General features: G+C 36.2%; 1 protein-coding gene across 2 annotated transcripts in view; it reads left to right on the top strand.

Moving 5' to 3' along the window:
- The window catches only part of Arl5b (ADP ribosylation factor like GTPase 5B), a 28979-nt gene extending 16537 nt beyond the window's left edge, over window positions 1-12442 (top strand). Inside the window, exons 4-7 of one of the 2 annotated variants that reach the window (XM_021233638.2) lie at window positions 2497-2580; window positions 4385-4536; window positions 5545-5572; window positions 6086-12442. In XM_021233638.2, coding sequence (XP_021089297.1) covers window positions 2497-2580; window positions 4385-4536; window positions 5545-5563 — 255 coding nt within the window. In that variant the 3' untranslated portion in view covers window positions 5564-5572; window positions 6086-12442. The remainder of the gene's footprint in view (window positions 1-2496; window positions 2581-4384; window positions 4537-5544; window positions 5573-6085) is intronic. The other variant, XM_005081277.4, reaches the window with a different exon arrangement.
- The last annotated feature ends 386 nt before the right edge of the window (window positions 12443-12828 follow it).

The raw sequence follows: 12828 nt of genomic DNA, 5'->3' as shown, positions 1-12828 counted from the left end.
CCTCTCAAGAACCCCATGGACTGGAGACATGTGGCACTGGCTAAATAATGGATCTTCTCACAATCTGAAAGCTTCCCACTTGATGAGGGCAGGGGTAAAATATTTGAATCATAATTTTTCAAATAACACCATTTTAGAGGTTTTTGTACTTTTCCCACTGGGCTAGGAAAAAAAAGCAAATAACATAGAATTTTTATTATATATTTATTGAGTATTTTGAAAACATGGGAAGAAATTGCTTGTGTTAAAAGTAAATAGAGGAGTTACTCAAGAGAAGCCACTCTGAATATATGAACTTCTGCAAACTTCCATTGCACAAAAGAATGTGTTCCCAGTGTTCTGTTGCTGACACGATTGTAGAAACAATCATGTAGGCCCATAGGGGAGTGACTAGGGACCATGGTGAGCATCATATGTAGAGATGAATGTGTTGGTTTCTGATGGGCCCTGAGGGGGCAGTGCACAGGAACATTGTGCGGAGAGCATGTCTGCAGAGCTTCACAGTGGAGCAGTTTCTGCACAGGGAGCCTTCCAGGTTATTGTTTTCTTTTTTATTATTACTTGTTAGTTCCATGTTAGCTTGGAGAATACATCTGTATTGTCTTCATTTGTACTTGTATGTCAGCCTAGAGGTGGATATTTTTGAAATGACCATAAAGTATTTTGTAGCTTTATCATTTTGAATAATGGAATACAGTTACACATGTAAACTTTCTTTGTAAGGAGGTACAGCTAAGCAATCATGTTTTCTAAAATGACATTACATAAAAATTGGAGCCGAAAGAGTATAATACAAAGAATTTTTTATGCACAAGTTGCCTTTTAAAATAAAATAAGGAAACACTTTGTGGGTCTGTATTTACTAATACAGTTTTCTGTGTGTGCTATTGCAATATAGTGCATGAGCCAGATTGGCATGTTGCCAGTATGCAACACTTGTAATGAATGGCACTGAGCTATCTTCTTCGTGGGGGTTGGGCAGGACAGAAGTGGTTGGTAAGCAAATATGGTTATAAGCCAGCTGAATACACATTTGTAAAGTAAAATACTACTGGGAGAATAACAGCATTTTAATATGCTCAGGTAACAGATACTTTTCCAAAGTTCACTGTCAAAGCTTATAGCTGACTCCAGATGTGAAGAAAAGCAGTTCTTATGTGCAAATAGGTTAAAGGTGATTCAAGCTGAACTGAGTACACTTCAGGCAGTTAGTTCAAAGTGGTAGCTGTTGAAATTGCTGACAATCTAGGGTTAGCCTGGGTCCAAACAAAGATATCTTATTACTGATGCAATTAGCACTACATGTTCTTTTTGTAAACCACTGCTACAAGTATATATGAGTTACCACAAACAATTGTATTGCAACACACCAGCATGGTCCGTTGCATTTGCAGACTTAGATTCCAGGAAAAGATTTTATGAGGTGATGTTTCACTCATTACTTGTTCACCTTTGTAGTCTTTCATTGAGAAAATTCTTTACTTTGAGATGGCCTCCCAAAGTGAATGTCTCCATTGTAATGTGAGGAGTTCCGGATGTTAATTCTTGATAACTTCCCAATATTCTGCCCTTTCTTTGCCATGCTCCCTTGTTTCTGTAGGCTGTTATCCTGTAAGTTGATTCCAGCCTGTCTATTGTAACTTGGTTTGTATGACTCTCCGATTTATAGGAGGAATGACACTATTTACCCCTGAGTTTTTAACCCTTTCTATTTGGTTTAGTAGTTCCTTTTCCCTATTTCTCCAGTTTTCCTTGCTTTTTCTACTATCACCTACATCTTAGCTTATTAACGTCAGTACATGTAACTTACACAGTTCAGCATACTTTCTTCTTGAACTTTTATTGCTGAAATTCCTTCTGCAAAAAATGTCTTACTCGTTATTTTTTAAAGCACTCTTTTTCTGCCAAATTAATTCTTCCTTTAATAGGCAAAAGACTTTATACAAACAGGAAATTGATTATTAATTGTCTAAAATTCAGTGGTTCTCAACCTTCCTAATTCTGTGGCCCTTTACTACAGTTCCTCATGTTATGGTATCCCCAACCAAATTATTTCATTGCTACTTCATAACTGCAATTTTGCTACTGTTATTAGTTGTAATGTAAATGTCTGATATGCAGGATATCTGTATGTGACCCCAGTGAAAGGGTCATTCTACCCCCATTGGTGTAAATGGATGGTGGAATGAAGACTTTGAAGTTTAATCAGAGAGAATTAAATTCCTGTTTTGCTGTAAATATTACTTTTTATTACCCACAATCGGGAACTTTAAAAGGCTAGATTGGTCTTGCTTTTTGATTGCTGAGGCTGCAAGCTGCTTTCTGTCTAGCACCTGACTTTCCTGCTTGCTGTGCTTCTGTGTTGAGCTTCCTCTGATGGACAGGCACTCATGCTCCATAGTAGAGACAATGCCCACCGAGAGCTAATGTCACTGCAGTGGTTTTGCGGAAAACTGAACATGCCACTAATTCTCTTATCTTAAAATTGCCTTCTAGTTCATCATTCTTGTTGTCGATAGCATTGACAGGGAACGGCTGGCTATTACAAAAGAAGAATTATACAGAATGTTGGCTCATGAGGTAAATTTTGAAAGCAAATGTTTAAAACATGATATAAGTTATCTGTGTACTAGTTTTGTTTTACACAAGGATTAATGTGAAACTATGTCGGTCATTTCATCATAAGCAAATATATTAAGCTGAGTCAAAAATCACATTATATTTTCAATCCTGTTATTTTGTTTGCTACAACTATTAAAAGCTGTTTTATTGTTTTCAGAATTAAAACTACTGATTCATTCCTTTTAAATTTTGATAAATTGAGATTAGGAGAAGGGAGCAACAAAATTTAAATATCTTTCAGCCAAGAGTTTATAATAACTTTAATGAACAATTTGAAGTAAAGTGATTTCTTTTTCAAGACAGGGTTTCACTGTGTAAACCGCTTTAGCTGTCCTAAAACTAGCTTTGTAAACCAGGCCGTCCTTGAACTCAGAGATCCGCCTGTCTTTGCCTGTCTACCTACCCCCTGAGTATTAGGATTAAAGACCATGCCACAACTTTTTTTTCTTTTATATTACATCTTGACTGCAATTTTCCCTCCCCCCACCCCAGTCTCTTTCCTCACCTCCCCTCTCCCCCAGACCTAACCCTGTCTCCCTTCAAAAAAGAGCAGGCTACAATAAAATCAGATATATACCATCACATCAAGGTTAGATAAGACAACCCAGTAGGAAGAAAAGGATCCCACAAGTAGACAAAAGAGTCAGAGACATCCCCGTTCCCACAGTTGGGAGTCCCACAAGAACACCAAGCTGCTCAGTACATAATGCAGAGGACCTTGGTCAATCCCTATAGACTCTCTGATCTCTGAACCCACATAAGTCCCAGTCAGTTGATTCTGAGCCCTTGTGCTCTCTTGCTGGTCCCCCCACTCCCTACAAATAGTCCTGTCTGCTTTCAGGACACCTACACTCCATCACCTGATTCTTCTCAACCTCCCTGTCTTCTGCCCTAAGATCTCTTCTTTATCATGGTCTCTTCTACTTTGATGACCACTACCCTCCTGTGTACACACACACACGCACACACACACACACACACACACACACACACACACACACACACACCAGCGACTTCCAGGACAGGCTCCAAAGCTACACAGAGAAACCCTGTCTTGAAACCCCCCCCAAAAAAACCAAGCAAACAAAAGGATTCTTGAGGTATATACCCAGTAATGGTATGACTGGACATATGTCATTTTATTTCTAACTTTATGTGGGAACTCCCTACTGTCCACCATAGTGGCTGCATTGGTACTCACCCCCACCAGCAGTATAAACATGAGATTTAGCTATGTTAATATGTGCATAGCTAAAAAATATGTACATAGCTGAAGTTCATTGCTTTCAGAAATGATAGTATACCATTGTATAAGTATGTCACAGTTGATCTATTTTGTCAGGTTATATAATGTTGTTTTGATTATAAACCAAACAAAAAAAGCAAAGCCACAGTGAACACTATTCAATGAGTTTGAGCTCTGTGAAAGCTAATTAGTTTACCTTGTTCTCATCTACATAGAGTATCACACATGTAGTATTAAATTAGTGTTTAATCTGACATTTATTTTCTTTTCAATATTGAAAATGATTACATTTTCTGACTTACACTTATACTTTATTAGGATGAATCATTAAAATTTGATTATTTTAAAATTAAATGTTAGTGTAAGATTTTTAAAAATGTGCTTTACTGTAATAAGCATGGTAGATTTTACACTTTCACTTCATACTTTAATTTGTTTTATGATAATTCACATATTGATTTGATTTGTGATTATTGTTCCCATGTTTGGTATTTCAATATTTTGTGTCGTTTGCAGGATTTAAGGAAAGCAGCAGTTCTCATCTTTGCAAATAAGCAGGATATGAAAGGGTGCATGACAGCAGCTGAAATCTCCAAATACCTCACCCTTAGTTCAATTAAGGACCACCCATGGCACATCCAGTCATGCTGTGCACTAACAGGCGAAGGGTAGGTGTGGTCGGGGCTGCTCACAAGGTCCTTTCACAGTTCTAGGACAACTTTACTTCCTGGTCTTCAGTCCTTTTAGTGTTTCTCTTAAAATTGGTTTTTATATTGTTTTTCAATCTTAGACATTGAAAATCGCCAGGCAGTGGTGACAAGTGCCTTTAATTCCAGCACCCAGCAGGCTGATCTCTCTGAGTTCAAGGCCAACCTGGTTTACAGATTGAGTTTCAGGATAGAGTTCAAGGCTACACAGAAAAACCCTGTCTTGAAAAACAAAGAAAACAAACAAAGTTGGAAATAAGTCTAGTGAACAATTTACCAACAAGTTCTTCATTTTTTTTTAACATAATGCAGTATTTTCAAAGGCATAAGCAGCTTTGAATTAAATGTATACAATTGAGTTTTTTTTGTTCATCTGTTGCTTTCATCATTTACTTGCTAAACAGAAACTGTAATGTCACCTGAATTAAAGAGAAAGCTGTAAAGAAATTACACATTTTCCGGAAGTACTTAACTGAGTCAGTCTTCTCCAAGAATGTATTCCTGTATTATTAAGAATCCTTTCAAGAGGCATACCTATAGACAAAAAATATTTGACAAATGCTATGATAGTGTATTCTTTTTTTTTTTTTTTTTTTTTTTTTGGTTTTTTCGAGACAGGGTTTCTCTGTGGCTTTGGAGGCTGTCTTGGAACTAGCTCTTGTAGACCAGGCTGGCCTCGAACTCACAGAGATCCGCCTGCCTCTGCCTCCCAAGTGCTGGGATTAAAGGCGTGCGCCACCAAAGCCCGGCTTATGATAGTGTATTCTATGATAGATATTATGCCAAGGAGAAGCCAGCATGTTATGTATTATTACCCACGTTATGCCTAGGATCCTCATATCAACCTGATTACTTAGTTTTTCTTATACTCAAAATCACTCCCAATGTAATAGCTAAGTATAGACTATAACATTTCATTCTTTAGAAATTGGGTGAGTAAGAAGTTTCCTCTCTTTTTTTTTTTTATAGTGGTTTCATCTCATTTTAAAGGGGTTGAGTGAGTATGGTATTTACAATCTTGATGTAAAAATTGGACAAACTTGAGATGAGAGCAGAGCAGTTTGTCATTTTTTTTTTTTTTAACGGTTAAGATCATTTTGTTTAAGTGACACTTCCATTACAGTTTCACTTAGGATTGCTGTCCTTGACAGAGGCTGGGGATCTGGCTCAGTTGGGAGACTGCTTGCCTAGCATGCACTAAATCCTGGGTTCCGTCTCCATTACTGCATATACTGTGTGTGGTGGCATGTGTCTGTAATCTCAGCACTTGGAGGTGGGGTTGAGGCAGCAGGATCAGAAGCTGAAGTTCATCCTTTCTGCTTAGAGAATTTGAGGCTATCCTAGGCTGCATGAGACCCTGCTTCTTGTGGGGGATTAAAAAAAGGTTGTCACCAAAGGTCCATAAATAGCACTTGACTATAACAAGAACCTTTAGGTAAGACAATAAATATGGCTTCACTCTTTCACCAGAAAGTTTCTGATTCCTAAAATACTTCTGTCTTTTGTTTAGGTTGTGCCAAGGTCTAGAGTGGATGACCTCCAGGATTGGTGTGAGATAATCTTTTGCTTGAAAAGACTTCTCTATTTATTCCGTGACATGAACATTTTTCCTAATACCTTTGGCTGCTGAGGCAGCAGCATGTTTAATTTATAACAACACAAACCTCTGAGCAACACTTGAATCAAGTGCCGCTGTACTGGAACATAAAGATGTTTTCTTACCTTTGTTTCAGATGCACTAATCTTCAGTCGGATGAGCATAATGTGTAACTATGTTTGCAGCAACAGAACTCTTCTGACTGCTTATTCTAATTATTCGGTGACTGCCTTGTAAAAACTGTTTGTCATATATTTCATGTTATCTGAAGTATTGTTATATCCTTTACAACCCGTTTCTTTCACTTCTTGGCCACCACTCTCTCCCTCCCAGGTCTTGGTGATTTGACAGAACAGTAGTAGGAATTGTCATCTACTACTTGTCCAGCACTAAACATTTTGTTCTGTTCTCTACAAACCCTTTTTATCGTTTGGCCAGAATTAATGACAATGATGAAAATCTACCTAGAAGCTGTGTGTGTGTGTGTGAGAGAGAGAGAGAGAAAACATCATGAATATTTGCCTTTAAATTTTCCTTCACCTCATTGCATATCATAGTTTAATTTTAAGTTGTTCTTTGCCTGGGGAATTAAGTAGTCCATTTCTTTATGTAAGGAATTAAGTTCACTTTTCTGTTAGCAGTGTTTGCTTAAAAAACACAAGGTAAAGCATAAATTTGAAAGTCAGCTTCAATGATAAATATTTTTGGTTCCATTTGATAGCTTAAGATTTTCACTGTATATATAACTGTCAGAATTTAGTAAAACACACCAACATGAAATTAATCTAGGACACTTGGAATATGTTTTTCTAGCAGTTTGCTGCCTGTTTTATTGTCAGCAAAAACTTCAGCTATTTTGTCAGCGATACTAAACCTGCTTTGGACAGAAGCGAAAATACAAACAATCCTTTTCATTTCTTAGGTGTGAAGGGGTATCTGTTAGAGCATCTTTATCACCAGCAGTATGTTCCTGAAAGGGAAAAGACCATTTTAAATCTGGCTGAGGCTGATGTGAAAGAGGCTTCAAACAGTTGATTCCCCACCCCCACTTTAGGTACACTTTGTGTCCTAAAATCCTATTGGGTACTGCTGGACCTAACCTTGGCTTTTGGAATATTCCTATAAGACTCAACACTTACATTATTTTTTTATTTGGATGAATTTTTGAGACAGGGTTTCTCTAAGTAGTCCTTGGCCTGGAACTCACTAGGTAGACCAGGCTACCATATTCTTACCAACATGAATGCTTTTATTGGTTACAAAAATGGAGGGAAAGGGCCTAATGCATCAGACTTACTGGGCAGTATTAACGGTTCCCAAGGCAGTTGTCTAAGATAAAAGTACGAGTGAACCCAAGTGTTGTCATTACCCCTGTTCATTTTATGTGTGTCTTTGGCTGTATGAAAGGGAAATAATGTGTACTTAGGGGTGGTTCCTCCTTTGCAGTATTTTTTATTTGGATCAAAATAAGCTTCAGTGTTCATAAATATCTGCTCAAAATTGTTATTTTAATTTCTGGTTTTTTGTATGTAAATTGCCTTAAATTTTGCTCTCTTTCAGGTGTACTCATTTGTTTTATTTAGTTAATTTAGTTGAACTTGATGTCTTGTATTTAGTGTTTCACCTTTGATATGAAAGTGGCCAGAGGAAAATTTTCTGGACTGTGGGAAATTGTTTAAACTTTGACTTTTTTCTTAGTGATTCTATGCCAAGTAGAGGATAAGTTTAATTTTCTTGTATGTTTTAAATATAACTGATAATCAAAGGCGAGCAAGAAAAGCAGATATAAATCAATGTGGATGGTGTTTGTTGGGTGGGGGTGGGAACTAAGAAAATACCAATTACCTAAAGCACACTTTGCCTGAACTTTACTTCATTTTATTGTTTACCATAAATCTAAAAAAATTCTCATAAGCCTGTCTGGAAGTAAAGCATATTTAATACCCCAGTATTTCTTCTTAAGAAATAATTATGCCTCCTTGTATCTAATAAGATTGGCTGGTTCAATTTTCTTCTATTAGATAATATGGTTATTTTTTATATTACCACATCAGCATTATATTGAAAGTGTTTTTAATAGTTGATTGTATTTTGCCAAACAGCTACTAGTATAGATACAGATTTGCTATTTAATTATTAAACATACAGTTTATTTTACTTCTAAATCCTTTTTTAAAAGCATATGATTAATTTGATTAGAAGCAATGTCTGTTAGCCATCTGAGTATGAAATCAGTATTCAAGTAGACATTGTGCCATTGAGGCTTTGGTCATTTTTCATTTCCAGCAGCAAGAAACTAGTTATCCTTTACTCCAAGAGAATGTTTGGACCCAAACAAGTATATGATGCTAAAGCATTTCACTTGAATGTTCACTGTAAATCAAATGGCTGTAAAATATTATTTGATGGAAAAATGCAAATTTGTGATGGTGCCTTTGTTATTTTGAGACAAGTTCTTGATTTTTTGCTCTGTTCTTTAGAGGTCACATTAACAGTGATGGCGGTGGAGGGAAGGGCTGTGTGTCTCACATTCTCCGTTGTCTCCACATGTTACTCCATAAAGTTTGTATTATGCAGACACCTCCCATACCTGCTTTATACCTTCAGAAAATTATCTTGTATTTTTAATTCAGAATGAAGAGATTAAGTTTATCTAAAATCTACTCAGTATGTTACAGCTAAAAATGAAAAAAAAAACTACCCTTGCAAATCAAGCATGCCATTGTCTTATCTGACTGTATTATCTTCACCTAGAAGCACATTTGAGAGTTACTGTAAAAGTAGTACTTGCTTTTGTAGGGGAATGCACAAAATATTTTTATTGTTAATGTGATTTAATTTCTTAAAACTGAAAAATATTAATATATATAAATAATCTATTGAAAACTGAGATTTGAATATGTAATGTTTGCTTTTAACTTCTTGTGTTAACATTCTTAAAGGAATAGTACTTTTATTCCTTATTCACTAGAGAAACAATATATACATTTCATTTTTTTAAAAAGCAGGTTTAAATTACTCCCATAGTAATAGTTCCTGCCTCTTGCATCCCCAGTGCCACGATTGCCATAGCTATTTTAATTAAATATAATTTACCTTTCATTGTAGTATAAAGAAAAACAGTTATTTTCCTGTGGGAACAATGAAGGGTACAGACAATGCTATAAACAATAGTCTTTGATGCCAAGTCTAACCATGAAGAAGTCTTTGAAGAAAATAGAACTTTTAAGTCTTTGATGTTATTTCTCAGAACAGATGATAAGCAGAATTATTTCCAAGAGCATTCATTTAATCCTTCACTGTGTAAAGCACACATTAGCAAACAGGGATTGAGCTGCTACATGATGAGATGCTACATTATTGGCTTTTGTCTCTAGAGACCTACTTTATGAGTTAACTTTTTTTTTTTGTTTTTGTTTTTGTTTTTCGAGACAGGGTTTCTCTGTGGCTTTGGAGGCTGTCCTGGAACTCCCTTAGTAGTCCAGGCTGGTCTCGAACTTACAGAGATCCGCCTGCCTCTGCCTCCCGAGTGCTGGGATTAAAGCCGTGCGCCACCAACGCCCGGCATGAGTTAACTTTTTATCTATGACTCTGGAACAAGATCCTCACACACCTAAACTTTAGTTTTAAAGGTCCCTTAATCTTCTGTCCGTGGGTCACTTCAAGATACAGCTTCTTGTCTGTATTTAGTCAAACATTGCACTAGCTGTCTGAAGATTCTGATCTTAATCTGCCCATTTATCATGTATCTAGTTGACCTAAGACACTATTGTTCGTGACTTTCTTTTTGTTCTTCCCAAACTGAGGAGCCTTTAAGTAAACGAAGTCTCAATTGAAGCCTTATGTACTATATACTGTTTTTTAAATCCAAAGTAATAGGAAATGCTTGTATTACCCACATTTAAGTTGTTTATTCGTTGTTTGATTTCCTCTCCTAGAATCACTTCCTCTAGTGTTTATGTACCATCAGGTCAGAACAAAGTATAAATTGATAACTCTCCTTCAGCTTAAACTGAATTTCTAGCTAATGACAATGTTCATCAGAAAATGGTATTGTGTGTTGAAAACCGTCTTCTAAAAAGCATACCTTATCTTCTGGCTTTGCTGACTCGATGGACATAGTTAGCTTGTTTTGTTTATTGCCTGAAGGCATCCCAAACGCTGCTGCTTTCCAGTACTGAAAGTAGCATGGAACAGGACATCAGTGTGTTACAGACTTAATGAAGTCCACCTAAGTGTGAAAATGGGGGGTATTTTCAATGTCATCTCATCTTCGTTTATCTAAGATTAATGTGAAGACTGAAACCCAAGAGCCAGGTTTTGAAAGAAGGATTATTTTAAGAATTCTAGGTGACCAAAGTTAAATAGAGGCCATAGAAAGGGGGAAGGGATTCTATTATTTCACTTTAATGCAAGAAACAAAGTGTTCAGCTGGACCTAAAATCAGCTTTAATTGTATATTTGGTGAAATGCTTAAATGTTTATTTGGAGGATTACAGGTATTCCCAGAAACAAACTCAAAATCAGACTAACTTGTAGTAAAATAATCTAAAATTAGGTAAGAAAATATGGATGCAAGAATAGGGATTTTTTTTTCTTCTCTTTGCATTTAATTCTGGCAGCATAGGAGAACTAGATACTCTACATTGCATTTAATATGGCTGGAAAATCTGAGAAGGGTTAGCATTTTGGGTTGGAATCTGGGACTTTAGTCTCTGAGGCATCTTTTTTTTTTTTTTAACTAATTTTCTGCATTTTCCCCTGCAATGGAGAAATAATAAAATGTGCTGTGTGTGTATAGACTGAATATAGAAAACAAAGCTTCTAAAAGAATGGAAATGTTTTCTTGTACAACTTAGCAAATTTTAATTTAAAATTACCTCTTTTTTTTTTTTTAGTCCAGAAGGTGGTTTAAGTGTCTGAGAAGTTGTGTGGTACAGTAAATCCCCCTCACTCAAATGTCTTTGAATATGCAGAATTCTCAGCTGAAGCAAGTGCTAGGTGGGGCTGTTGTTTTAGTCTTTGTTTCCCAACCCTAAGATGAACAGGTATCCTTCCATTCAATGCACTTGAGCAAACACTCAGTCAATATTTAATGAGTTAAAGAATGGAAAGTCCTGTAATTTGATCAGCAATGATAAACTATGACTATCAGTTTGCTAGGACAGCAAATGACCATTATTTGATCTCAGTAGTTTGTGATTTATTGGCATGTTTTAGCTATAGAAATGAAAAACTAGTCATTTTCACATAAATTTTCCCTCAAGAAATTCAGGGACTCTGAGGTCCCTGTTTATTCTCTTGGAGTAAACTTTCAGTTGTCAACATTTTCCATCTTGGTTTTGAAAAAGGGTTAGCTGCTGTTTCATTGAAATATGAAATAAGATGATGGCTATGGCCTTTCCAATTATGAGATAGTTTTCTATTTTCTCATTCTCAACTGTTTCACAAAATATAGTTTAGAATAAGGAAAGCAAATTCCTGGCAGTTATGTCCTTTCTGTCTCGTTTGTTCTAATGGGAGTGTGATGATTGTTATTATACATTGTCATCTTCACAAATAACTTGGTGCTTTATAACAGTACAGAGAAAGCAGACCTTGTACTCATTATACTTCTAGCACAGATTGTAAAACTCTTTAAATGTACATGTATGTTCATTTCATAAGTTTTAAGTATAAATTGTTCTCAGTTACAGCTCAGGCTCTGTGCAAGTGTTCTAACAATATCTTTGCCAAGCAGCTTGGTCCAATAGAAGATACTATTAATAAGGTCAAGGTCAGATCCCATCTCTTTGTGGACCCTCTGGTGTTTACACAGGAGGAAACAATAGCATTCATACCATATGCCACTCTGAACCCTCAACAAGCAACTGAAGTGTGTGTCATTGCTCTAATACTTAAGTGAAAACCAAGAAAATGTAAAAGCAAATGCCAAATGCATTTCACACCATTACTCCCCACAAGTGGTTCCAAGCTTGTTTGATTGTGAGGTTGTTGAAAAGACATGGTTTTGAATTTTAATACTTTTTACTATCATGAAATGCTTCTTTTATATGTTAGGTCATGCTCATGATTTTTTATTTCTGCAATTATGTTCTAATGAATTGTGTGCATGCCAACTTACTCAAGTAAAAAGATGCAGCTTGCTCTGGAATGTTAATCTTTTAGACAGGTTTTTGACTCATTTGCAATCATGGTGCCATATAGCATAACATCTATTTGTTTTCAGTCCACAGTTTTATTTTTGTCATAATAAATACTTTTCCAATATGAAGTGTAACTTGTGTTTTCTTTTGGAGATAGGGTGTAGTTTAACAACCTCTTTAGTTGTAAATGCTAGAAACCCAGGAATTTTATCATGATGGTGGTATGGTAAATGCTTATAGAACCCAAGCTAAGAAACAACTCAGTTCCACTGCTCTCAGACCAAAAACTGGAAGATTGTGAAGAAACAGAACATACCTTCCTTCTGCCCCTCTTTCTTAATCTTCCATTGAACTTGACTCTTGTTTTCTTGTCCACATGGCAGCTATGATACCCAAGTCTAATAGTTCTTGTATTTCTTTGTACAGGGCAAAAGTCAGATCGTTCTTGGATTCTTAGAAAAAAATTCCTTGTTCCCTAGAGCAGTTCGATAGCCTGAATGTAGCCAGTTG

The sequence above is a fragment of the Mesocricetus auratus genome, unplaced genomic scaffold, assembly GCF_017639785.1.
Source record: "Mesocricetus auratus isolate SY011 unplaced genomic scaffold, BCM_Maur_2.0 Super-Scaffold_100013, whole genome shotgun sequence".
Taxonomy (NCBI): Eukaryota; Metazoa; Chordata; class Mammalia; order Rodentia; family Cricetidae; genus Mesocricetus; species Mesocricetus auratus.
This window is presented reverse-complemented; position numbering and strand designations above follow the sequence as displayed.